Source organism: Suillus clintonianus (genome assembly GCF_016758775.1).
Source record: "Suillus clintonianus strain FC179 chromosome Unknown DEU56scaffold_6, whole genome shotgun sequence".
Lineage (NCBI taxonomy): Eukaryota > Fungi > Basidiomycota > Agaricomycetes > Boletales > Suillaceae > Suillus > Suillus clintonianus.
This window is the reverse complement of record NW_024539230.1, coordinates 752,136-775,257: the sequence shown is the minus strand read 5'-3', so window position 1 is coordinate 775,257 and position 23,122 is coordinate 752,136. Positions and strand designations below refer to the sequence as shown.

General features: G+C 49.6%; 6 protein-coding genes across 6 annotated transcripts; 2 read left to right on the top strand and 4 right to left on the bottom strand.

Moving 5' to 3' along the window:
- Position 1: 1 nt before the first annotated feature.
- DEU56DRAFT_727081 (uncharacterized protein) lies at positions 2 to 7,102 on the bottom strand (the record flags this gene model as incomplete). The annotated part of the gene is made up of 12 exons (XM_041347960.1): positions 2 to 130; positions 180 to 333; positions 392 to 497; positions 548 to 673; positions 725 to 781; positions 831 to 965; positions 1,014 to 1,813; positions 1,865 to 2,526; positions 2,578 to 3,051; positions 3,105 to 3,933; positions 3,986 to 6,577; positions 6,777 to 7,102. The coding sequence occupies 12 exons, from the start codon at positions 7,100 to 7,102 to the stop codon at positions 2 to 4; spliced, it is 6,390 nt and encodes a 2,129-aa protein (XP_041213866.1).
- Positions 7,103 to 8,658: 1,556 nt separating this feature from the next.
- Positions 8,659 to 9,508, bottom strand: DEU56DRAFT_727092 (glutathione S-transferase; the record flags this gene model as incomplete). Its single annotated transcript, XM_041347961.1, has 5 exons — positions 8,659 to 8,716; positions 8,771 to 8,868; positions 8,929 to 9,043; positions 9,093 to 9,289; positions 9,341 to 9,508. The coding sequence occupies 5 exons, from the start codon at positions 9,506 to 9,508 to the stop codon at positions 8,659 to 8,661; spliced, it is 636 nt and encodes a 211-aa protein (XP_041213865.1).
- A 2,198-nt stretch (positions 9,509 to 11,706) lies between these two features.
- DEU56DRAFT_775266 (glycoside hydrolase family 29 protein) lies at positions 11,707 to 15,051 on the top strand. The gene is made up of 16 exons (XM_041351645.1): positions 11,707 to 11,763; positions 11,814 to 12,092; positions 12,141 to 12,267; positions 12,328 to 12,387; positions 12,442 to 12,496; positions 12,552 to 13,169; positions 13,230 to 13,263; positions 13,319 to 13,350; positions 13,401 to 13,470; positions 13,524 to 13,634; positions 13,689 to 13,849; positions 13,901 to 14,081; positions 14,136 to 14,232; positions 14,288 to 14,483; positions 14,542 to 14,653; positions 14,711 to 15,051. Exons 1-16 carry the CDS (start codon positions 11,722 to 11,724, stop codon positions 15,008 to 15,010), a joined length of 2,475 nt encoding a protein of 824 aa, XP_041213864.1. The 5' UTR covers positions 11,707 to 11,721; the 3' UTR covers positions 15,011 to 15,051.
- Positions 15,052 to 15,210: 159 nt separating this feature from the next.
- DEU56DRAFT_483359 (uncharacterized protein) lies at positions 15,211 to 16,183 on the top strand. The gene is made up of 3 exons (XM_041346445.1): positions 15,211 to 15,256; positions 15,379 to 15,918; positions 15,972 to 16,183. The coding sequence occupies exons 2-3, from the start codon at positions 15,463 to 15,465 to the stop codon at positions 16,098 to 16,100; spliced, it is 585 nt and encodes a 194-aa protein (XP_041213863.1). The 5' UTR covers positions 15,211 to 15,256; positions 15,379 to 15,462; the 3' UTR covers positions 16,101 to 16,183.
- Positions 16,163 to 20,514, bottom strand: DEU56DRAFT_483328 (uncharacterized protein). Its single transcript, XM_041346444.1, has 13 exons — positions 19,872 to 20,514; positions 19,387 to 19,639; positions 19,261 to 19,342; positions 18,912 to 19,201; positions 18,784 to 18,857; positions 18,590 to 18,734; positions 18,379 to 18,540; positions 18,092 to 18,327; positions 17,297 to 18,038; positions 17,084 to 17,221; positions 16,877 to 17,029; positions 16,624 to 16,826; positions 16,163 to 16,571 (listed from the first exon to the last, which is right to left on the bottom strand). The coding sequence occupies exons 1-13, from the start codon at positions 20,418 to 20,420 to the stop codon at positions 16,266 to 16,268; spliced, it is 3,333 nt and encodes a 1,110-aa protein (XP_041213862.1). The 5' UTR covers positions 20,421 to 20,514; the 3' UTR covers positions 16,163 to 16,265.
- A 188-nt stretch (positions 20,515 to 20,702) lies between these two features.
- On the bottom strand, positions 20,703 to 21,792 carry DEU56DRAFT_751970 (uncharacterized protein; the record flags this gene model as incomplete). The annotated part of the gene is made up of 5 exons (XM_041349596.1): positions 20,703 to 20,879; positions 20,975 to 21,049; positions 21,107 to 21,162; positions 21,245 to 21,553; positions 21,606 to 21,792. The coding sequence occupies 5 exons, from the start codon at positions 21,790 to 21,792 to the stop codon at positions 20,703 to 20,705; spliced, it is 804 nt and encodes a 267-aa protein (XP_041213861.1).
- Positions 21,793 to 23,122: the final 1,330 nt, after the last annotated feature.

Below are 23,122 nucleotides of genomic sequence, written 5' to 3'. Positions count from 1 at the left end.
TCTATGACTCATCGCCCGCGGCTGGAGAATCTATCTCCTCTTCTTCGTCCTCCTCGAGGATAGGCTCCTCCATTTCATCTTCTTCTACATCGTGGTCGGCTTCAAGCTCGTCATCAAAGATTACATGGAACTGCAACAAAGATCAGTAAATAAACGATGAGCAGCGCCATACCACGTACATGGGTGATCAGGGCTTTCACAAGTTTGTGGGTATGTCCCATGTTCGCCAAGATTAAGGCAAAGTCATTCTGCGGTGCGCGAAGAAGGTTGGGGCTGAAAACAATTGCCAGAGCCTCGGCTGCCATTTGGTTGTGTTCCTCGTAGTCGGTTACTCTGGAGTAGCATCAGTATCGCACGCTTGACGCAAGAAACGAGTGAACAAGAAACTCACCTATCGAGGTGTTCGGTGACCCTCTTTAAAAGATCAAAGTTCGCCTGGGGAAGTCCATGCACAACACTCCGGATACAAGCAAGCCGCGAGTTAAGATTCTCGAGCTCTGGAAGAACGTCAGTTTCGACGAAAAATCATTGACGGAATGGACCTTACTCATCGCCTCGATAACATTGAAATACGACGATGATGGGAAGACAGGCTCGGGGAGCAACCTGAACCACGACTTGACCAAGTCGCACACAGAATGAATATCAGTATCGGGGGTTATAGGACATTCGCCTAGTGAATCATCAGTTAATCACGTGCGGCCCATTCCAAATGGAAACCTACCTCTGTTGAAGGCTTCGCGGAGAGCGTTGACTTCAGAAGTAGCTCCAGCAACACGATCTGTAAAAAACGTTAAGCCTCTGCAAGAGCAAGCGACGCCAGAACATACAGATGCCAACTTCACTAAGGCCACGATACTCGACTTCTGACAGGCAAGTCAGCATGACGGACGGGATCGAGCCAATCTCGGGCTGCGCTCCATTAGCTTCGCGCTCGAGGAGGAACTCAAGTTCGACTCCAAAGACTAGAAACGCATAAGACACAGCAACATGGAGGACATGGAATACCTTACCAGCTCTGGGATCCCGCGAAGCTGTGGTTGCTGACGGATGGTCATGGATATGGTCTGCAAGTTGCGGCTTTGGTGAATTTCCAAGATACGTCAAGCGGCGTTTAGCAGCAAGTTTCGCAACACGATTGATTTGCTCGATCCATCGTACCATCTCTTGTTTAGAAATAGCCTGTAGTAAATAATGTCCGCCGTCTTCGGTGTCCAGCTGGAAAGTGAACGACCTCTCGTTATTGATAAATTGGGCAACTCGAGCGTCAACGACCGAAAGAACCAAAGAAGGTTTACCAGAGGGCGAGAAGTCCAATTCAGCGGGCGATCGCTTCAATGCCGTAGCGTGCGTGCTATCAGTAAATGCACTAGAGATAGGCCTCATCAGTTGGAAAAACGCTGAGGAGTAGCTCTTCTTCATCCGGTGTTGCTTCTGAACCTGAGTCATCGGCTTTCGCGACCGCATCGCCTTGTTAATTTGATCATCTCTCCGCTCATTGCGCAATTGCTCCTGCTTTTTGTCCTTGCTGAGACGGTCATGGAGATACTTGTCTCGCTTGTACTTCTCTTGTTGCATCGCGACTAGCCTCTGGAATGGGCGCACGGTCCTCTTGGCAGACGCCGAAACATTGCCTTGAGATTGTAGGGCCTCCCGCTGGGCCTCGTCTCTGATACTTCGGTGGTCGAGTGAAATCAAGTTCATCTCTCTCTCGATATTGTTCAACCGTTCGAAGTCTTTACGGTCGACCTCTTCGCGGGGACGGCTCCTCTTTGCGAGCGACGGGGTAGTTAAAATGAGATTGCAAAGGTGTCTTAATGAACTTGTCAGCAGACCGTACCTCATAACCCATAACTAGCCTCACCTGCGCTTGTCCAAGTTTATGATGCACTGATCATTCTCGCCCGACGTCATGACCACATTCGGTATGCTCACCAACTCGAGCATACGCTCCAAAATCCAGCTAACGTCAATAGCAAGAACATCTCCATACGACTTTTTGGGCACAGCCGGTCTCGAGAGAAGCCCTACAAGGCTGTCACATTGAACCCCCCGAATATTTGCAAGATTTTGCCATGGACGATGATGCATACGGCTTTCGGAACTGACAATGGCCGAGCTAAGAACAGCTTCGACGAAAGACCGGACACAAGGTCGGTCCCCACATCCGAGGGATGCAGAACCAGCGTTCATACTCCTCAGACGGGCGATCTCGATGGCTCGAAGGAAAAGGTCCATTCTTGCCTGCCGTACTCGGATCCCCAGTTTCGGTGCGACGAGCTTGGAAATCGTCCATTTCCGAAGGATGTTAAAGGCACGAATACAGCTGCGGATGCTAGGCGGTAGGAGACGATAGATAGTATCCTGAGAAAGCTCGGATATCAGCGAAGATGGCTGAACGTCCGTCATGTGGGAATACATGGACTGTATGTCGATGTCATCAGTCGATGGCACTTCCCGAGTTGAAAACCAGCCGGTACGATCTGCGCTTTGGACCTCTAACAGATCAGCGGTAATGAAAAGGTCCTGAAAGGAAAATGAGCACCCATAATTAGAAGTTAGCAAGGGATGACTAACCTCCTCGCTGATATTACTAAGTGCGGCAGAACCCATAGCGTTCAAGTTCTCCACAAGCTCATCGGCACTGATTGCATCTACGTCTGGTGATTGATTACCAAAGGATCGTACTCGAGGTGTCGAGTTCAACGGTCGGGCATTAGCCAAGTAAGCGGACGGAGGTCGTCGAGTCTGCGCTGTGAATGCCGCGAGGGTCATTTGACGAGCGCTGTCAAGAGCGTCCCAAGCTTGCCGGACATCATTTCCATCCATGGTCGAAGCATCTAAGGAAGCGCGATCTAACGGACTTTCCAGGAAAGACCGCACTGCTTCAAATAGCTGAACATCATCGAGACAGTCCTGAGCTCCTCCTCCAGACGTTATCCAGTCCTTGATCGCCTCCAGCACTTCCGATCGAAACTGTATCACGTGGAGAGAACTGGTTGATGAGGGCTGGCTGGAGGGTCGACTGCCTAAAAAGCGTTTACGAAGTAGCTATAGAATATACGAATTAGGTCAACTCAAACGCGGAAATGAGACTATCATACCTCAAAGAAGACGATAGGCGTCACAAAGCTCCGGAACACATGCCACCATACCCGCGCAAACTCAGCTCGATCAACGACAAGGTCCCTGGTTTTGCCGTCCCTTAAAGACGTCTCGCCATTGTCGTCAGCCACAGCTACTGATACGCCCTGAAGACCATGCACAAGGACATTGACCAGGCGGTCCAAAGTCCCAGCTTGCACGATGACGCGAATGGGCCGCTCTGACGACACCTCTGTCACCATAGCATTCGGTCGAGAAGATATAGAAGGCAACGAGCTTCGACGCGCAACACTGCTCTTCCGCTCGAGACCCTGGGACGATCCAGGCTTTACACGGATGGAAGGCGCACGCGTCATAGGTTTGTCGGAATTGCCCTCCACTACAGAACTCGGAGGTCTGGATGGCGCACGGGAAGGAGGTCGGGATGAGGACAATGGGTCTAGGTCGCTGCGAGCGACGAGGAGAAGCTCTCCATCATAAACAGGAATAGCAGTCTCCCGGATGTCGACGTCGCCGATGTTGAACAGCTTATCTTTACTGGACGAGGCATCCGCTCTACGAGACGCCGGAGTAAGCGCCACATCAAGTCCGCGGAGACGCTGGAGCTCATCAACACTAAGCTTCGTTGGTCCACTCTCTAACCGGCCGCGCCAAATCTGCGCCCGATCAATAAGTGTCACAGTCGGCAACGGATCCACGAATAGCAGGGGCGTAAGGGGATGACAAAGCGTATGCGGCGTAGACATGGAATGTGACCAGAAAAACGGCTCGAACAGTCCTTTCCGCCTCGGTTCCGCAGCCAACGAAAGTGACATAAATTGATCCACCCTATTCGCAAATCAACATATTTCTACCGCAAGATACTGACTGTTCAACGTACCGTTGGAATTTGGCCGCCAATGTCGAGCTCTGATTACCTTTCTCCTCCACGAAATCTTGCCAAAAGTCGAGCAGCTTTTCAACGTCGTGAGGAAGATTATCCGTCGAAGGATTCCTAGGACACAACGAAACTTTCGTCCGAAGGCCCTCGAACAAATCCCTGGTCTGTAAGAGAGGCTTTGTAGCCCATACCTCATCCGTCCTTTCTTCTCTAGCTTGCTCAAGGAGATGCTTCGCTCGATCCCTAATCTCCCCACCCCAAGGCGTCAAAACAGGCCCATTGATAAGCGCGACCTGTCCATCACCCCCAGGGTAAATCCACGACTCTATAGCCATAATACTCTGACGATCAGCTCGCCTCCACGCTTTGCTAAGCCGTGCAACAGGACGCGAGCACAGCGCAGCAGAAATCGCCATCCACGAGCACTCATCGCCCGCAATCCGACAAAGCTCTCCAATCCTCGCCCACATGGAGATCACTTCAGAACGCGAATGCGTGCGCGACGACGCACTGCGCTCCACCCCAGAGCTGCTCGACGGATCAGCACCTAGAATCTGCATGAGAAGTAGTCGCGTGAGCCAGTGGGGTCGGTCCTCGCTTCCAAACAGTGCTGCCGACGGCGACGAGCCGGTCGTTGCACCAGCACCTTGATCTGGAGAAGCGCCGGGATCGCTGTCCGCTTTCAAGATATGATCTGATGTGAGGTTGTCAGGAAGTTGCTGAAGGATGCGTCGATGGAATATTCTCAAACTATGGGCGACAGATGTGGGGTCAAGGAGCGAGAGCACCTCGCGGGTGAAGCCGTCTTGCGCAAGTAACGTCCATACACGCTGTTTAGGGTCAGCGAATGGATGTTGGAGGCGTTGTTGTCGTGGGGAGATAGGCTTGACAGATGATGCGGGAGCTTGCAATCCCGGAGTACCCAAGGCTTCCATTAGAGATGCCATCTTGGCGTCGTCGCCTGGCCGGGGGGAGAATGTGCCTAAGTTTGGAGAGAATGTAGATCCGGTCATTGAGGGAGTGTACATGCCAGGGTTTGGAGAAGGCGCAAAAACGGCTTGCGTAGAGGTGGATTTAGGCATTCCGGAGGCCGACCCTTTGTTCCATGAAAAGGCGGGTATCGTTTCCTTTCGCCAAGCATCCCAGCCAGGCTCATCAGCAGGCACTCCGTGGTACCGTAGATACTCGCCAGCCATCCATGAAACGCAGGAGCGCTCAAAATTCTTTGTCTTCTCGTCCGCACCACTCACGAGGTTATCACATAAACGAGTAAACTCGTTCTCAAATGACTCTCGGCCCACGAGGATGGGCAAGCAGAGCAAAACAGCAGAAGATAAGTCTTTCCACTCTGGTCTGCGAGGCTCGCCTGTGGAAGCACTTTGCTCCTCGCCGGAATGCTGAAGAAAGGTCGTGGCGAATACGGTTTCATGTAAGAGAGCCTCAAAGGTCCCTTTCTCTATACCACCCTCACCGCGAACTAGGTCAGGATGCGTCCTTCGACCCCAATATGCACGTTTCTTCCTGCCACCTGCACCGTCATCTCTACCCCTACTAGCCCTTAGATCATCCAAGGTATCGGCTTCGACGTCCACTTCGTCATCTTCGAGCGCAGGAACGATCTCAGTTGGAAAGAGTTCTTTGATGGCTGCGCTACGATCGCTCGGTGCTTTATAGAAGTACAACTTCGATCCTTTAAGCTCTGCCTTGAACGATTTCCATCCCTTTGACAGCGTCAGATTCGTAGCAGTGCTGTATGGCCGATAGTGCGCATAGATCGATGGTGCGGCATCTCCCATACGGTTGATGAAACCGGCGTTATAAACGATCTGCGACGTGCGACGCGAATCGTGACTGTCATATGCATCAGGTTTGAGCATAGTAGGCGCAAGTAATGGTGAAGACGAAGAAGTTGTATTTTGGCCACTGAGGGAAGTTGGGTTGGGTAGTGGCAGTTTACTGGAAGAAGGACTTGCAAGGCCGAAAGGAAAGACACCACGCGTGCCATTGGGGCCACTCCGGTCATTATCTTTGTCCTTTGTTGATTCGGCATCTCGCTCGGAACCTGATCCCTTCCTTTTGGGGCTTGTTGGGGAAAACCCGAGCTTGGACGCAGATAGCTTAGAAGGTAATCGAGGAGCGAATGACGTGTTACGGGAGTGAACATGGGGTGGCTCTTCTGACGGAGGGGAAACGAACGCGTCTGAAGTGGGTGAGGAGACAGAGATGGAAATGCCAGGGTCAGGAGAGACAAACCCGCCCTCAGGAGGGGAAGATGAAAGAGTGATATCGGTCACAATGGTCGGGAATATGTGCTTCACGGGGCTTCCAGGACCAGAATGTATGGGATGCAAGGTTGCGCTGCTATTACTTCTATTTCTGTATTCTTCCACTCTATGTTGAAATGAGATGTCTGCAGAGGAATACGAGGATGCCGAGAAGTTTCCAAGGTCATCTGCGGATTTTGACCAAGTTTTGCGAGATATGCTGCGAAGATCACCGAGACTTCCATTGACATCAGGAGAGGATGGTTGTGAAGTGGGAAAGGGACGTTGTAAATCGAAGGACTTCTTGGAAGAGAGGTCTAGAACCGACCTAAGAAGCACATCGAGTTATCAGCACACGCATTACGATGCACAGCCAAACTTTGATGCAAAGAATGCGTCTCGAACACACGAACGTGTATCAATTCAGGGTATGCCATAAGACTCAAGACGCGGGCGGTGACCTTATCCGAAAACACGACATAGTCGAGGCAAGGGTCATCAAAAGCAGGCTACAAGACAATACTCACTTGCTCGCGTCGCTAACGCGGGATTCCGGTTGAAAACCCTGGAAAATGGGGCGTGGGTCTGTAGGGCGGGATATCTTCGGTTTGCGTACGGCCACCGAGCTGGTGCTGCTTCGAGGTTCACTTGCGCCCGACGCCAATCGTGGATCAGATGGTTTTCGGAACCATCTTGAAGACTTGGAGAGCAGATGAGCAAATCCAGATGGAGAATTGGAACGTGCTTGAGGAAATTGCATATAAGCAGGAGAGGGTGGGGTGGAAGCAGAGTGCATTGGGGCATCCTGCGGACTCAGAGAGTTGAGAGGGGGGGCGCCACGTCTTGGTGGCATTTCTAGACAATCAAAAAACGAGCGATGAGGGTCTTGAGGGACTGGATTGTGTACAATGATTAGGGCGTTCTGCTCGTGAAACTGTGAGTTGGTCGTCGGAGATGAGGTTGTCAGTGTTGTATACGACGAGCAACGGACCTGGTTATCGCTGTCCTGGCCAACCTGATGCAAAGTTCATGAAGGGTGACAATCGAGAGAGGATGGAATGGGAAACGGAGGAAACGGACATAAGTACTTTCACTCAAGTTGACAATCTGGACAAACTGGGAAAATATAAGGGCGGCGGCGTGTTCATCATTAACTGAATTCAAAAGATTCTAGTATGTACTAAATTTGTATTCTACAACCTGGGATTAACAGACAAATGACTACATGGCAAGATCATGGCAATGTCAAGATTAGCCGCCAACTCAATTGGGGAAGGCCACCGCATGGGCACCGCCTAAGAATCTCGCTTCCAGTTGCTCTCGAGGATGTAAGCGTCGTCGTCGAATCCCATCACGATCTGATCCTAAGGCGAGCATGTTATCGAACGCACTTTTGTTCGTCTTCCGCGGTCCAGCACACGGTCTTCATACCTGCTGTCAACTACATTGCTCGGGTCCTTTCCGGTGTTTTAGGCGTTCCAACCGTGGGTGTCCGCATGATCAGAAGAGCATCAGAAGTCGAAGGTGGCGTGCCATTTATACAGTCGGTGTCACTTGGTATCCCATCCGCCGGCATGACGCAGTGGGATGTCGATCCTGGCACCCAATATTAAAATTGTGTTCACTCCCATCTGGTAACCAGGTAAAAACGTTAAGGCCATAATATAGAACTTGTTACCAGGAAGTTCATTTAGATGGAAGCAGTGGATCCAACTCACACTGCCAGTGCCAAGGGTTCTCCGAGGATGGTATCAAGATGGAGATCACCTGCATAACCACGCTCTCAATCTTGACCGGAATGATCACACTTACATATATCAGTGAGAATCATGATACCTGTCAAAAGTTGTTCAGTCACATAGGTTTTGTCTGATGGTCACAGCCCCTCGTGATAGCGTCGCTGCGCAGACAATTCGAGGCTCGCTAGCTGTGCTCTTTGTTTAGGCAAAAGGTTGTATCAGCAAGTTGGCAAGAGCGCTTTTTTCGCCGTAGGATTGAGGCAAAACGATGATCGTGGCACAAAAACAACATCGATATGCGCGCGGGTCTAGACCTTACATACTCTATTCCCCTCGTGCCTCTCTACGTAATACAGTGTCAGCTCACCCTGAACAGCACAGGGTCACTGAGCAGATCAGCCTATTCCAAATTCCCCTCACTAGCGCGTAGACTAGCTAGGGCGCACGACGGTGCAAAGATCTCCAATCATGATTGCACCAGATATCAATCGGGGTACATTTACTAGATGATGCCCGCCAGATTTAAACTGACTGTTGCAAGTAACTTCCACGATATTCCCAAGCAGGATTCTTGCGATGAATCAAGCAATATACATGAAACTGGACTTCCATTGGTATTACACACAACGACACTAGTCAACTGCATTTCCTTAAACTACTGAACGACAGTTCATGCACCGTCTTTGACAGCAAGCCAAGCAGGCCTGTTAGAGATGTCCTTCCACCACCTGTGCATCAAACGATTAAATCATATCCACGACAACGAGCACCTCAGCTCTTACCTAGAGAGGTTAGGCCTGCTGTCAAACACCTCAGAGAAGCCAATTTGGTAAAACGCAGCGCCATAAGGCAAGTGCGACAAATCAGCGAGCGTGACAGACTAAATATCCAGCAAGTCCTATTAGTTCACAGCCAGTGTAGGACAAGAAATTGGACGCACGTCGCCAGCAAGGTACTTCTGTTTGCTGAGGATCAAGTCATACGTGTCCATCTTGCCTTGGAGGGCCGCCAACAGCTCGGCGACACGCTCCTCATTTGGTTGCAGACCACGGCGCCTAGAGAAACCTTCTAAGCTACGTTGGGTCGAGAAAGCGAACTACTCACGGCTTGAACAATTTTTCGAAGACGATGGGCGCGACGAAGGCGTTGAAGTTAAACGTCTCGATCGAAGCTGCTTGTTCAAAGAGGGCCTCAGCCTTGGCGTCACTGGGAATCAATCCGGGAGTGCCCTGGTTGGGGTAGTTCTTGATGAGGTATCTTGCGATCGCGCGGGACTCATATAGGAAGAACCCGTTGTCATCCTTCAATGGCGCGTGAGTGAAGGACATAGATCTGACCACGAATTGACTCACAATGTATGGGACCTGTCCGAATGGCTGAACAGCGGTGAAAGACGCGTCCTTCTGCTCGCCTTTGCCAAGGTTGACAGAGATCAATTCATATGGGATCTCCTTCTCCTTGCAGATGAGAGCGACGAGACGAGTGCATGTGGAAGGGGAGAAACCGTATAATTTGACCATTTTGTGAGATTGCTGGGGGTGAGGATGGTATACGATTTGAAGGTATTTGGATGATGATTATCGATGGATGCTTGATTCATTTATAAGTACCTGGCTCAGGGTGACGGCTCTGTGTCATGATTACGATAAGATCACGCGGGTGCTGAGTAAACTTGTATTCGCACTTGCGCCGATTCTGGAAAGGGTTACTTCAAGAAGGTCTTGAAGCACTAGCAGTTGCCTAGCCAAACTTGCAATATTTTTGATCCGGGTAATCGTGGCAGTGGCTGCTTATGAGGGGATCATAGCAGCCTAAGCAGGTGAAGGAATTCAGTGGAGCAATCCAGACGTTGTCGGTTAATCGACTTGTGCGACTAGCGTTGGCATTGTTGGTTGCCTACAAGTTGGCATCGCACGCCATAGTGACTAAGGACTAGGTGGTTTCCGGTTAACTCCTGACACAGATGACATCGATGACAGATGGGCTGACCTGTGCGATCAAATTATTAAGGACATCTGTGCGTTGGCGTGGGGAAGGGTGGAGATTGCCAGGCATATTGGTTGGAATTGAGCGCTTCTCGTGGTTTGGAAGTTTCAAGTCATTGAGTGCGGCCAGGCCGCAGCGTTGCTGATTGATTCTGACTAATCGTTATTAACTAGTGAGCCGGTTATCGTCCGACGTCCATCATGATAGCCTCTGGTGCCATCAGATAATTATAGAGCACAGCTGGGGTTCTCTCCAAACAGCCACACCCCCGAGAAGGCAAGATGAATATCTACTGGCGACCCTCCAATACTTGGCGGCGAAAAGCGAGTACCGGCGAGGCTCCCCTGTCCGCTGTCGCACTCCTTCGCTGCAGCATCTCAATAACGTCTATCAAGCTTCCGTTCTGGCATCCCAGCAAAATGTTGGATGCTACGGGTAACATTCTAGATATCCATCTGCGGGAGCTTCGAAGGATCTGGATGATTGCGTTCAACCAAGGTTGCATTGTTTCATCTCTTGCAGCTGTGGCACAACCGCAACGTCAAAGAAATTCCCATTCCGCTTCTGCAAGTATCTTGGAATTTCTAGGCAGTCTATATGTGATGCAAGTTGAGCGCAGCATTTAAAATATCACTGGGAACGCACTTAGTAGAAAAATGTTTTCTGCAACAAACTACGCAAACACCAGGGGGTTTTCCGATGAAGCTCCTCATGCACCCTCAGAATAATTCTGCAGCATGTGCCTGATCTCCTGTTCCGAGATTCTCGTCTTAAACTCAAGAGTGCATGGCTGGACCAGTAGCATCAACCCGTCTATATATCACATGTCATCCAGTGTGACGTGGAAGGCCCAATATACAAGGACCGAGTTGATGAATATCGATCTGTAGCAATCAAATATGAGATTAGAAGATCATGGACTCTTTGTACTATGTATAGTACCTGTTCGCGACGTGTAGACCGGTGCAAATGCTAGAAGGAAGATAGTCCTGTGGAGTGGCTCTAAAGCTGAAGCCAGAAATTTACTGCGTGTTCGCAAGTGCCATCGGCGTACGGGCCATATTTGGTTCCAAAGAACGTCGCGCTACCCGAGCCGCTTTCTGGTCATTCTCAAGCGTCAATCCTCCAGTCTAAACACTGCTGAAATGACGCAGAAGCTGATTGAGAAGGTCTAACTGAAGTAGAGGTTAACGTTGATAAGTTATTATTCAAAACATTAAGCGCCAAACACTCGCAAACATAAAGCGCACTTTGTCGAACTTTGAAGTCGGTCCGTGCGGTCTGCTAGGTTGTTGACAACTTCCAACTTCAGGACGACATAATTTAGTTGAACCAGAGCCCCAAATGCACTTCATTCATTCCTTCTGAGTCTCCTACCCCGTTGATTAATTCCTGAGCCATCGTTCATCGTGACGGTGCAATACGACATTAGATCCGGTGTGGAGAAGGGGCTGGTTTCGCGGAACCAGAACGCACGGTGAAAGTCGATGATTTCGAAATGCTGCCCCCTGCTTGATTAATCCATGCTCGATAGGATTGAAATCATTGAAATATCTCTCTTAGAGCACTTCAGGGTGGGTATTGCTCCGACTCGGAAGGCATCTTTTCGCAGCCTTTTTAACAGCATCATAGAAACGAGGGCGGTTACAACATTATTCTCGTCTTCTCATCATCTCAGTATGTCATATACACCACTTCAAAATAACCCATAGATCATCTGATGCGCTTCTTGCCAACTAACATACATATGAAAGAAGCATATGCCATGAACATGAGTACTGTGACCATGGTCAGACGGTGTTCTTTATGCGAGTGACATAACGCCGATATTTTGCCTAGCTGTGGGTAGAAAAAGCATGCATCCTTGCGGAGCAGCCTCCCTTCGAGGCCACCATGAGAGTTTTTGGTGTGCCATTACTGTGCGGGGCTTTGCTCTCCTACTTGAGGACTGTGAAGTCATCCCTCATCGCATTTCCATCCGCTGTTATTCCACTAAGCGGTCTATTCGATAACCAGGCTGCTTCGCTAGATGGCACCACAGGCAACTTCGATGGGAATGGCGCGACGTATGCGGCGGAGTACCTGCCTGAGGGTCCTTGGTTATATAATGGAATTTCAGTGAGGATCACGATGACGTGTTGTCTGTTTACTCAGTGATCACATCAGTATGACCTACCATCGACTTGGGGACACAGCCAAGACAACGTCATTGCTGAAGGACAAGTTGTGAAACTTTCGAACGCAACTTATGTTCATGAGCTACACATCGTATATGCAGGGGATAGTTCGGGTAGTAAGTGCAGTTAACCACCCGCGCCCCCCGACTCTGAAACACTTCAACTTGAATTCGCAGACGGCTTAAGTGGAACGTTGAATCTGACCTACGCGGATAGCTCAGTCAAATACTTGCAATGTTAGGTTTGCCCGACCCCTACGCGGACTCTGCCAGCTCACGGATAGCCTTTAGTCACTGGAAAAGACTGGTGGAAATGGCCTATTCTCAACTGGGGAGATATTCGAACGTAAAAGACGTGCATCGTCTTTGTCAATTCATACTGACCACTGACCCCTTAACAGACCATATCATTTCGAAGAATATTCATCCAGCAAAAACTGGAATTCAAGCCACATCTTCCAGATATCGCTGTCCGTCCCCTCTCGTGCGCCGCTTGAGAGCATCACGCTCCCAGAAACGTCTTCTACCTCAGACAGACTCCATATATTCGCACTCTCTATGACACCTTCTTTTGAACCTGCAACTGGCCCTCTAACACCCCAGCTCTCCGTTCGCAATGCCCAATTCAGCACGAGGTGGGAGGACGTCAACGGCCAGCGGGCACAAGCCATCGCCATCACCCTTGCGAATCTACTCCCAGGGAGCTACGCGACATCCATGAACGCATCCATAGACTCACGGTATGAGATCTCAGTAGCAGGAGAGGGCGTCTCCACAGTCACACCTGGCTTGGTGTACCGCTTGGTCCCAGCAGACCAGGCTCGTGTAGACGTCCTTGTTCTCAACAACAACGGGACGGGAAATGCAACAGTCACGGTCAAAGATGAATTTGGAAATGTCGTCGGGATGTCCGATGGCTGGCCCATCGTCCCGCTGCGGACCGAATGGACAGCAGACGCTGATGTCCTGACCACACATGAGACTCCTAATTGGTGGAACCAGGCGAAGTATGGAATCTTGTACGTACCAGATGTGACTCCTGAGGGTTTGATATGATCCGTGGACTGAGGTATTCGCAGCATCCACTGGGGCATTTTCAGTGTCCCTGCTTGGGTGGGTTTGTTCGTGGTATCGGCGACACTCACAATGGTTGATGCATTTTAGATAGGGCCCGCCTGGCTCATACGCGGAGTGGTATAAGTGAGGAAGCTCTCCATCATCTGCGACATGTCTTTCTTACACCAGAGAAGTTGGCATCTCCATAATCCTCCGAACTCCAGCTCACCGACGTGGGTACATCACCTGGACACTTATGGGAAGGTACTCATAATGGGCTTTTAGTCACCATTAGTACTGATGCTTGTAAACTGCAGGACGTCGTATATGACGACTTCATTGCTAATTTCACGGCATCTACTTGGAATCCCAGTGCTTGGTTAGATCTGTTCACCGAAGCTGGGGCAAAGTACTTTGTCATCGTAACTGTGCGAGCTCCTTTTCATTGGTTACCGATACAGTCTGACAATGCCACATTGCAGAAACATCATGACGGTTATGCACTGTTTGATACAAAAAATACCACTCATAGAAGTAGTGTATACCTAAACCCACATCGTGACTTTGTCAAAGAGCTCATGGACACCGCCAAATCCGATTATCCCGATATTCATCGTGGAACATACTACTCACTTCCCGAATGGTAGGAGTATTGATATCACGAGTATGACTTCCTATTTCTAATCTCCTGCAGGTTCAATCCAGACTTTTTCAAGTACGGGTTTGGTGAATGGCCAGGAGGCTTGGCGCACAATGCATTCAATGCGTCTGAGCTGGAGCCTTATACCGGAATATTGAATATCAGCGACTACGTTGAGGATTTACAATACCCCCAGATGCTGTCTTTGGCATTGGACTATGACACAGAAATCATGGTTAGTTTGTTATTAGCACTGACTTTGATCAAGCATGTGTTGACGGGGGCTTAGTGGTGCGACATTGGGGGCCCCAATAAGACATTGGAATTTGCTGCACAATTCTACAACAAGGCGATGCAGAGTGGTTATCAGGTTATCATGAATGATCGTAGGTCGTCTTTGCTGCGAGCTGTGAGGCATGTCTGATGCAATATCCACTTAAGGCTGTGGTGCGGTCCCGGACTTTGACACACCGGAGTATGCGACGTTTGGTTCCCTATCCACTCGCCGCTGGGAGACGAGCGAAGGGATGGACCCATTCAGCTACGGTTTGAATACTGCCACCAATGCGAGCGAGTACAAGAACGGAACGACTATCATCCAAACACTGGTCGATGTGGTGAGCAAGAACGGAAACTAGTGAGTAATAGCATTATCACCTTGCTGGTTATTTTATTTTATTTCATTCATTTCACAGTTTGCTCGATGTCGGTCCCACCGCGGAGGGCGACATCATTGCACCGATGGCAGACAACCTCCTCGCCGCCGGCAAATGGTTGAAGTATGCAGGCGACTGTGTATATGCAACAGTAGGTGGCAGGTACCCTTTGGCATTCTTCTCTGTCAATGACGCGCATTCGCACCAGGATTACTGGTATCAAGCATCTCAAGACCCGACAGGATCATTTAGATTTCTCACCACTCCAAAGACATTTTGTGTCATTGCGTTCAACAAGCCGAGCGATGGGCAAGTCACAGTAGACGCGGGTGGTGTGGCGCTGCCAATTCAGAAGGGAGACAGCATTGTACTGCTCGGACCCTCGAAGAAAGCGAAGAATCTTAAGTGGGGCATTGACAGGTCGGGTGTCTTGACCATCATGGTGCCTCAGGATCAAGTCGACCAGGTTGAATACGCCTGGGCATTCCAGGTGACGTATTCCGTATGAGCGTAGGACCAATTAAATACAAGTTGTTAAACACCTTCAAACGTCCGCTGATGACCCAGTGGAGAATGCCTGAGAATGCCAAGTGCGCTAGGGACCCTAGGGTGTGTCACGTGTTTGTCAGTTCGGCGAAGCTCGGTCAAAGTGCTTCGAGTCACGGATGCAGTGTGAACATTTTTTTGTTCCTTGGGTCAATCCACAACCGTGTACATATCAAAGTCTCACAATGTGTGGACGTCGCCGGTCTCAGTGAGCAACTGGTCTTTTCCAGCCATATATGCCCTGTAAATGAGGTGCTTTATTGCGTTATCTCATTCTTCTCCATTGCCGATTGAAGTGAACTAATAATTGACGTCAATCCACCCTAGCAGCTTCCTTTGACATCATCTACAATATAAAATCTAGCGTATCAGCAAAACCATCTTTCAGTCGCTTAAGCCCCAATCCTCTCCACCATGTCTTTGCAGTCTGCGCAGTGCGCTGTCGGAACACTCGGTCTGACCGTCCCTCCCGATACACCAAACCTCACATCAATCAATGGTTATGGCCACTATTACACGTCTCCAGAACCCTCTCAGCTGCTCGGTGCAGGAGGAAAAGACATGCCGTTGAACCTATCTTTTGAAATTGCAGAAGATGACGAGGGTATTTTCATTTCGAGGGCAGCGGCGGTTTGGCAGGGTGCCATTTCCAAGAGAGCAATGATTCCTCTTCCAGTTCGAGCACGCGCGATGGCCACAGGCATCGTTCGGGGTCATGCCGTCACTAATCTGGCCGATGACCCTTCCTCCGATGACACTTCCAGTATGTCACACGACATGCAAATTTGCACCGATGAAGTGGCGCAAGATACCTCCAGCATCTTTCAGAGTATCTCGGCGACACCTGGTCTTCGGTCATGGAGTTTCGAGGTGCGTCAGCTTCCTTGTCAAACATTGTTAAATTCGCTGACCTATACATTCAGGAACTCCGTACAGAATGTTACTCGCAATCTCGTCTTGCGACCGGCTATGCCCCTCGGGCAGTCCCTCCTGGCGCACCGTCCTGGATGATCATTCCCCCAGCTTTCAATCCCTACAAGGCGATGACTTAACCTAGAACATGCTTTCAATTGTGCGGTAGCTATGTGTGGTAGTTTGATCTCGTGTGTGTACAAGGTTATAATGTGTAGTACTATGTAGACCCTATAGTTATCCATCGCTCTATTCAGTCATATATTCGTGCCTAGATACCCAGCCCCTCTATTAGAGAATAAAGATCATGCCATCTCTTCCGCGATGTTAGCATATGTTTCGTCTGACTGGACCGCCCTCTCGAATCGTCGCCGTCCTTCATGCAGCACGAAAGACGTTGCAGCTATGAGTAAGATGGTTAACAGGTCCTTCCAGCCAAGAGCAGCTGTTTGGAAGATCGCTTGCATGAAGGGAACGTAAACGAGTGCCAGCTGGACGAGAAATGATACCGATACGGTTGTCACGAGCATCTTATTTTGTATCAGCCCACATCCGAGACCGCGATTCTGCACTGCTGACACGAGGTCAAGGAAGACGAAGCATGTGAAAGTCTATGCGATATGTAAGTTACGATGAGCAGAATCCAGGAGTTCAAGAACTGACCATAGTTTGTTCCCGCCTTGATACGAGATCATCACCCAATGCAGTGGTATAAATGAAAGAGGTTCCACAGACGATCGTAGCCGCCGAGAAAAGGACGCGGTATAAAAGTCGTTTCGTTATTATTGGCTCGTTTTTCTTACGTGGTGGTCTTCGCATGACTGCTGGATCTACAGGGTCGACGCCTAACGATTGACTTGGAGGTCCTGGGAACAAATCAGACATCTGTTATTCGAAAGCGATCCAGAGAACATACCATCCATCAGAATATTAATAAAGAGTATCTGCATGGCGTTGAGGGGGTTGCTGAACCCAAATAACGTGCTAAGTGTGATGAGCGTCAACGCAGCGGCAGCTGTGCTGAGCTGAAATGATAAAAAGTTTTGGATGTTGTGAAAGATAGCCTTGCCTTTAGAACCGGCTTCAGTTAGTATGTGACCGTTATGAAAGGCGAATCGCTCACCCTCCTCGACAGCAGGTAATATTGTGCTGAAATTGTCATCCACGAGGATAGCATCAGCAGCTTCTTTCGCGACGTCGGTACCACTTTTCCCCATCGAGACACCGATATCGGCCATTTTCAAGGCTGGCGCATCATTGACTAGCGAAACAGGCCGACGAAAAGCAGGCACAAATCATATTAGCTTAATCACAGCAAGATATAGACAGCACTCACCCCCGTCCCCAGTCATAGCCACAACAGCTCCACGAGCTTGGAAGGCTTCGACAATCGCCATTTTATGTCGTGGTGTCGTCCGCGCGAATACGCTCACGCTGCCTACCCGTTCAATGAGCTGTGATTTGCTCATCTGGTCAAGATCCTTTCCAGTCAAGCAATATTTACGGAGCTGGCCGTCATGACCGTGTGCAGGACCAACGCGGAGCCCCAGCTTTTGGGCGATAGCCAACGCCGTCTGCTCAGCGTCTCCGGTGATCATAACGACTTGTACCCCGCCGTTCTGGAGCAAGCCGATAGCATCCGCAACTCCCTTGCGCGGGGGATCAAACATGGCCTGGAACCCAACAAAAACCAAATTGGTCTTGTCCTCATCAGGCACTGGGGTCCGTGACTGTGGCATCGACTGGGTGGCGCGGTGTTGCGATTGTGCAGAATCCTGACGTGGAGAATCGATAGATCCATAGCCATACGCCATGGCGATTACTCGAAGGCCTCGTGATGCTGTTGCTTGGGCGTTGTTCAGTATAACGCTACGCGTGCTAGTATCCAAGGCAGGTGTTGAGCCGTCCGTAACATAGTAGTACTTGCAACGATCCAAGATGGCGTCAATGGATCCCTTGATGTAGTACATTTCGCAAGGAGAACCTGAATAGAGAGTTGTGGAGTAGGAGTGGATGCCGCTGACGGCCATGTACTTTTGTTCCGAGTTGAAAGGTTTTTCTGAAAGACGGGTGAAGGACTAAAGACAGAATTCAGTATAGAACACTGGCAATGCCATGACTGTCAACCTACCTGCCGTTGATCTGGCATATCGAATAACGACAGAACATTTATCAACGCTACATCGGTTGATTGACCAACAACTTTGCTGTCACGATCCTTAGACATCGAGGAATTGTTGCACAAAGAGCCGATCTCCAGTACCTTCCTAACCGCCGGAGATATTGCTGACTGAGGATCATCGACGTGAATGTTCTCATCGACGACATATATCTCTGTAACGGTCTGCTCATTCTTTGTCAAGGTGCCTGTAACATCAATTGTGACAAAAGACAAACATAATGTAATTATAAACTGACCAGTCTTGTCAGAACAGATGACAGAAATACAGCCCAAGGCTTCGACGGAATGAAGTTTCTTCACAATGGCCTTTCTCTTTGACATCCTTAGCACGCCAAGAGCTAACGTGACAGTCGTGACTATGGGGAGGCCCTCCGGGATGGCTGCTACCGCAAGAGATACTGCATACAAAGTCAAACGAGTAAATGTTTCATAAATGGAATCAGCTACCTCCGATGGTGAACATGTCTAACCAGGGCCGCTGCTGCCACATGCCGATAAGGCAGATAACTCCAATAATCCCGAATGAAATAATCGATAATTTCTTGGCTAGTTCATCCATGCTCAATTGAAGAGGTGTACGTTTTTCCTCGACCTGTTTAGAGCTAAGCATGTTCCTGATTGAAAGCTCAAAAGATACCTACATCCTGCATCATGGAGAAGATCACACCAAACTCTGTTTGAGTACCAGTTGCGATCACGACACCCATGCCGCGACCTTAAGGTAGTGTGGAGCCTAAGCACACGGATCCCGCTCTTAGTATTTACTCACCGTTCCGAACCAAAGTTCCCATGTATCCAATGCATGACCGTTCAGCTAGCGCAATATCTCCTACGTTCTCTGGGTCACTCGAAACAATTGTGGGCGTAGAAACTTGAGAGACACAAGGATTGGAATCCTTTTGACGTGCGTTGGTCTCACCAGTGAGGCTGCTCTCATCAATTTCGAGGTCTACTGCCATGATGATACGCATGTCGGCGGGAACACGGTCTCCCGAGGAGAGCGAGACAATATCCCCAGGAACCAGCTCGTTGGCAAGGATATGTATATCACGTTGATCACTGCGAATGGTTGTGAACGTTGAGAAAATGGAATATGTGACAGAATAATCGTGCCGCACCGGATCACATGGCAGTGGTGTGGCACGAGCTTGTTGAGGGCTTCCAGGCTTTTCTCCGAGCGCTGTTCTTGTACAAAGCCAACTAGGGAAGATGAGATACGTCAATGATGTTCCTTGAGTACTCACCAGTCAAAACTATTAGTACTGCTACCGTGATACTGACTGCATCGTCAATGTTACCCATGACCGCGCTAATTACAGCGCTGCCGCACAGGAGCAGGATCAATGGGCTCTCGTAGATGGTCTTGGCAAATTTGAGCAGAGCTGGCTCAGGCATAGATACGGAAAATTCATTATATCCATGGACACCCTGCAGCGCTAAAATCGATGAACTAGGAAGACCGGAGACTGGGGATGTTTTGAGGTGTGCCAGAGTGTCCTACAAAGGCAATTTGGTCAGTTCATTGGTACTTCACCTGATACCGGAGCCGCCAGCTAGAATCCAGCCATTTCAAGAAATTCTATTTCAGGAATAGCGGGAGGATAAAAATAAGTGCGGATCGGAATGCACGAAACGTGCTTCCATTCTGGATTTCTAGAAAAGTTGTATGCGTGGTGGGGAGCAGTGCGGCACACGCACGGGAGATGAAGAAATGAAAAGACATACTCACTTCAACTGTCCACTGAGCAAAACGCGCGGAAGGTGTTTCCCTCCTGTCTCGATCTTCCCGAAGTCTTGAGGGCTGGTTGACCAATTCATAACGGTTTTCTGTAGTGCCATCTGTGAGTTGGCGTGCAATGACACCCTTTGCCTTCTGCCAGAGCGATGGTAATCCCTCTGTCGTGACGCTGGAAGTAATGTCGCTGAAATTCGTAGATAATTGAAGAGTGGGGCCTTCAAGATGATGTCTTCTTAGGGTTGTGCTATATGCAAAGTGGGTAGAAGCGCCTGGAGTGGGCAGTGGTTCACCACTGTGTGTGGCGGATACAGATGGGAAATAGCTCGACGCTGGGGGCGACGGGCTGCGTTGGTGCGAATACGAGTATGCCTGGGGTACTGGAGCAGACGAGACCGGTATTATTGAATGAGCGGACGTGGACACGAAGGAGGACTCCGGAACGACGGAAAGTTCGCTGGCGGTTGCGCTGGAGCTGGAGGTAGCCATCAAAGTTGAGCGCTTGCCCAGTGCACCTGTGAGACTACGACGTGACTTGGACATCTTGTAGCTCGTGGGCACGAGAATTGTCTTTTCTGTTTGGCGTGAAGCGTGCTTCCGAAGTTCTCTAAATTCTGTAACTTCGGTTGGTTCCCGCCGGCCGCCACATATTTATTTCCATTTTGGTTGCTATTTGGTAAAGCCTTTAGAAATAAACAAACGCCCATCGGACTTTGATCACCTCAGTTGAATCCATGTCTGCAAGGGGGCAACCTCATCACCCTCCTCATAAGGGAGAGGGGGGCTTCATCAGTTTTTCCAGCTTTGGTGGCAACTCCGTAATTGTCAATTTCCATTGCCAGAATTGAAACGGTTCACTTCGTTTGGAAACTTCGGATCAGCATTTGGTCGCGACTCGCCAGTGTACCATCCGCAAGGAACGACGAGGCCAGACACTGCCCTATAGGCTGCGATGGACTCAACAGAACATTCCGAGTAATTATCTGCCCAGGCTCCAAGTACCTTGGACCGTCTTGAGATCACCGTTTTAAGGTGGCCGAGATCCCACAGTCCGTCTGTATTTCCTTGCTCTAGCACCCGTGGTCACGATACCTTACATTCACCCAGAACTTAGTATAGACCCGAGCGGTCCCACAAGCCGGGCTAGCGACTCGTGCTCGAGCATGGAATGTCTGGATGGTCCGAGATACGTGTTCAAGAGAACATTGACAACCTCAATAAGTACGTACTTTTCCCAAAGGATATCTAAAATTGATTTCTCTGCTAGAATCGGGGCGGAGGTGTTCTAGGTGAAATAGCATGATACACAATTATTTAACATTGACGCCTTATGGCAAGTTTCATCGCTCTACGTTTGGAATGTGCACCTGGACACGTAAGTTCATGTTTCTTCTTCGCGTATGTGCGCGTGAATTCCCTTTCACAACGGGTGCAGATAGCCTTAACCGTTCGAAAATGAACTTCTTCTACATGGCGAGTGTGACTATCTTTTTTGAGGATGCTCGAGCATCCGAGCCATGTGCACTTCAATTTCTCCTGACCGCCCAGCACAATGGGGAGACACAGGTGCTGGTAGCGTCTGGCTGAAGAACCAGATATGGTCTGTTTGACATGCCCAGGTACGACTGGTGTAAAGAGCTCATGGCTAACGGAACTGGCGAACAATAGGTCTAGGCCTTGCACATGGTAAATATTTGAAGGAAAGGCCGCGAAAATTTCAAACTCTACCTGGAGGAAGTTGTCCGAGAGGAAGATCTACCACATCTGACATGGTATTGGTAACCCAGCCAGATCCATACAAAAGAGTACTGTACTCTTGGGTTGGTGCCGACGACGAAATAGTATCGAGGTTATTGGTTGCGATGGCCTGAAGTTCGTCACCGAAGACGGCTTGGGAGTTAATGATGCTATCCATACTAGATTTCGCGGAAAGTGGTACGAACGCAAGCAATCTGTAAAACGGATGATGCTTAGGAGCGTGGGTTATCGCGCCATGTCATAAGAAGAGCTCTTTTATGAGTACTGAGGAACGTGAATTTGTTGGTCAATCATACTAGTACACGCGAACTCTGTTTCAAAAGACCACGGGACTTCTATAGAGTGGTGTAGCACGTGTATAGGGGTTGTGGACGAGGTAGTAGTCATACTACATGTGCGCTTTCTAGAACAGGCACCCGCATCATGAAGTTTATAGCCCGTCAGGCGCGGTATACGGGTATGCCACGGGTAATACCTGCCAGGCTTCCAGAAAACTGATGCTCATGGGAAGAGATCGTTCTGTCAGATCGCAAATCTTTCGCGATGGGGTCATTACCCTCGGCACCTCTGAGAAGCGGATCGCCTTGTATCCGGGTAAATATATGGTAGACGGTAAGTAATTCCGTATAGCACTGGAATGTTGCCCGAATTGTAACAGGTTTCTTAATAGTCAGTAACAGAGGGGATGACCCACATCAAAATCGTGGCGGTATCTACTGCTCCGTACGGTGGAGGCCATGCTCCCTAAATATATGGCACTGCAAAGCCAACCAATGTTATTTCGACCTCTTATCTCACAATTACTTGGGCGGCGCTACGAATAGGTTGGAGAACGCGTGTGGGATTGAGAATTAGTGCAGAGATCGCGTACCAAGCACCTTGTACGTCACTTGACACCGGTCACCGACCGACCTCCGTATACATTTGTCTTCGCCCGCGACTCCATTGTGATTCGCTCGTGGCTCCGTTATGATGTGGTAGCGCTCGGAGACTAGTGCGCAGACTTTGCATGACTGAAAAAACTAGGCCAACCCAATGGCTTGCTGTCTACCTATATATGAAAGCCCATTCATGTTACTTCGGCGCTTGTTCACGTGAGTGAGTGCACTGAATTCCAAAAGACAAACAAAGTAAATTAATGAGTCCTGAGTCCTGATTGGGAGAGGGCGCTGGGCGCAGGTTTGAGTTGCTGCGAAGGTGGGCACGAAGCAAACTTCCGGGGGTGCATTCATATCTGAAGCGTGGATGCATGCGATGGACCACTCCAAACTATAACGGAAAATAAGGTCTATATAGATGGTGTTGACAACTGCCAGTGCTCTTCTGAGTCATTGACGCGCGCAGGCATTGGATGTGGGACACGGTCTTCGAGGGTAACGACATTGGTTCGATGGACTGCCCTGGTGGCATATTATTCAATGCTGGCGCGAACGGCGACTGGCACCGTTTTACTGTCATGCGACATGATCTGCAGAGGGAGACACAGT

Excerpts from the sequence above, each read along its gene's own strand:
- DEU56DRAFT_483328 (XM_041346444.1), bottom strand. The coding sequence starts at position 20,420 with ATGTCCAAGTCACGTCGTAGTCTCACAGGTGCACTGGGCAAGCGCTCA. Across the intron at positions 18,039-18,091 it reads ATATGCCAGATCAACGGCAG|TCCTTCACCCGTCTTTCAGA; the intron begins GTAGGTTGACAG and ends TTCTGTCTTTAG. Across the intron at positions 17,030-17,083 it reads ATTACCTGCTGTCGAGGAGG|GCAAGGCTATCTTTCACAAC; the intron begins GTGAGCGATTCG and ends CCGGTTCTAAAG.
- DEU56DRAFT_775266 (XM_041351645.1), top strand. The coding sequence starts at position 11,722 with ATGAAAGAAGCATATGCCATGAACATGAGTACTGTGACCATG. Across the intron at positions 12,093-12,140 it reads GGTTATATAATGGAATTTCA|TATGACCTACCATCGACTTG; the intron begins GTGAGGATCACG and ends TGATCACATCAG. Across the intron at positions 14,082-14,135 it reads ACTATGACACAGAAATCATG|TGGTGCGACATTGGGGGCCC; the intron begins GTTAGTTTGTTA and ends ACGGGGGCTTAG.
- DEU56DRAFT_483359 (XM_041346445.1), top strand. The coding sequence starts at position 15,463 with ATGTCTTTGCAGTCTGCGCAGTGCGCTGTCGGAACACTCGGTCTGACC. Across the intron at positions 15,919-15,971 it reads TTCGGTCATGGAGTTTCGAG|GAACTCCGTACAGAATGTTA; the intron begins GTGCGTCAGCTT and ends CTATACATTCAG.